Source organism: Helianthus annuus, chromosome 13 (assembly GCF_002127325.2).
Source record: "Helianthus annuus cultivar XRQ/B chromosome 13, HanXRQr2.0-SUNRISE, whole genome shotgun sequence".
Lineage (NCBI taxonomy): Eukaryota > Viridiplantae > Streptophyta > Magnoliopsida > Asterales > Asteraceae > Helianthus > Helianthus annuus.
The window spans coordinates 131,643,730-131,646,161 of NC_035445.2; the positions used below are offsets into that span (position 1 = coordinate 131,643,730).

General features: G+C 47.2%; 1 protein-coding gene across 1 annotated transcript; it reads left to right on the forward strand.

The window, feature by feature from the left end:
* The first annotated feature begins 917 nt into the window (after window positions 1-917).
* Window positions 918-2,195, forward strand: LOC110901330 (histone-lysine N-methyltransferase 2D-like). The gene has a single exon (XM_022148162.1). It carries the CDS (start codon window positions 918-920, stop codon window positions 2,193-2,195), a length of 1,278 nt encoding a protein of 425 aa, XP_022003854.1.
* Window positions 2,196-2,432: the final 237 nt, after the last annotated feature.

Below are 2,432 nucleotides of genomic sequence, written 5' to 3' on the forward strand. Positions count from 1 at the left end.
GATCTCTTTGTTTTCCTTACTGCTACATACCAGAGACTTTTATACATACTTTAAAGGTTTATTCATACTCACTTTTACATGAACTCGCTCAACTTTTTGTTGATTTTTCAAACTACATGTATTTCAGGAAATTAGTGGATCTGGCACGGTATGCACACGTCAAGCTGCGTAGGAATAATGATGTCATCCGAGTTTAGGAAGTGTGACCTTTGCCTGGACGGGTTACAAGTCTTAAACTGTGTTTTCATTTCAAGTCTTCTGTTGTGTCGTATGAACAAGTTTTCAATTATGTCATGGTTGTATGTTGTTTCATGTGTCAACTTTTAAAACAATGTTGTTGTGTTTACATTTTTAAACTTGATGAATGGATGAACATCATGGTTTTATTTTCATATAGCATTGTTGTGATTATGCTATGGTATTAAGAAGTCACACCAATTAAACCCACGCTTCCGCAAAGCCAGGGTGTGACAACTTGGTATCAGAGCATTGATCATAGCGAACTAGGATTCTTTCTCGAGTCTAGACTATGATCACTAGGGCTCTCACGAAGACATTTTTATATTGCATACACTAAAACGTCCAGATCCAGGTCACAAAACATTTTTTATAAATAAAAGGCACAAAGACTCTTTTTCAAAAAAATTGTGGTTCAGTCTTAGAGGCTGAGGGAGCTCAGTCTTAGAGACTGAGGGAGGTTCAGCCTTAGAGGCTGCGGAGGTTCGGTCTTAGAGACTGAAGGGTTCAATCTTAGAGATTGGGGAGGTTTAGTCTTAGAGACTGGGAGGTTGGTCTTAGAGGTCAGGAAGTTAGTCTAGGAGACTAGGAGAATTATTTGTTTGCTGTATGGTGACTTACATATTTATTTGATCTTATGTTGATTATTTGTGCATATGTGTGGTTGTGTTACAGACATCATGCCATCATCCTCAGACACAGGAGTTTCGGACACCCTGGATCCTATGGCAGTTGTGTCCGATGATGAGATTCCATCCGAGCGACAGATCTACACATCAGACACCACCAGCACTGACGACGACGATTTTCAGCCCTTCACGCTACCGGATGTCGGAGTTGAGCTTGCTGATGGCCTTCCTGCCGGGGATTTACCACTTGCGGTGATCCCTGCTCCTATACCTCTTGCTGCTTATCCAGCATTCAACATGCCACTCGATGCCGTTTCTGACGACGACATTGATCTATTCGAGGCGGACCCACCTGAGGCTGACTATGAGGGCGGGGCCCCTATTGCTGTTGACGTCCTTCTACCCATTGCTGAGGCCCCTACAGAGGAGCTTCCTACTGATTCACCGGTCCCAGATTCCTTTAAGTCTGTGGCATCTGTGTCCTTACACACTCAGGGAGTGCAACATCACTCTTCAGACGCCGACCCTAACATGGCGTTATCAGCTGCACCTGCTCCCTCAGGCGAGTTCGAGTTCGACCATGAGGTTGATGATGATTTCGATCCTGTCTTTCCCCCTGATTTCGATCCTGACCAGGATATCGAGTTCATTCACCTGGACCATCCCTTAGAGGCGCCTGTAGATCCCATTGACCCTTTGTTTGATATTCCCGCTGATTTGGATATGGATCCTGTTGACCCGGAGCCTGTCGTGGCCCCAGGGCCTGTAGTTGCTCCTGATCCGGCATTAGAGCATGACCCTGTTCATGATGATGCACCAGCCATTGCACCTCTTGTTAATGATATACCCATTGCTGATCATCCCATTGTTGCCCCACCGTTGGTGGATGATCCTGTTGTTGACGCTCCGTTACCTGATCCTATGTCGGTACTGTTTGACCGCGCACCTTTTGCTGCTCATATAGATCCACGTTACGCCGACACCCACAACGGGTGGATCGATGACGATGACGATTACCCACCATTTGTGCGACCAGTCACTCCCCCAGTAGCACCCGTGTCTGCACCCACTGATATCCCACTGTTCCCTCCACACACCACAGATGCTCATCGCACTGACCTTCCCATTACAATCCTCCAAGACATACCGCCACCTCGTCCTGGAGAGGGGTCATCGAGGCAGCCGCCTGTTTCTGCCCCACACATGTTGTCATCACCTTTTCCGTTCACTCCTCAGTTTCCTCATGTTACACCACCTACTGCACCACCCTTCACTCCATCGAGCGAGCCATTTTTTATGGACTACGCCCCCTATCATGCCATTGTCTGATCTGTACCACCCGTACCATGTTGGGTACTCTACGAAGGACATACTTACATCCTTGATGATACAACAGGATGCATTGACACGTCGTATCCAGGAGTTGGAGAGAGCTCCACGACCACCCTGCCATTGTCAGACCCCATTTGCAGCACCGCACTCTCCTCGTCCACCTTCACCTGATTCAGACGTCCGTTTCTTGACCTCTGACCAGCAGATAGCATATTTGTTGCATGTCTGTCGTGC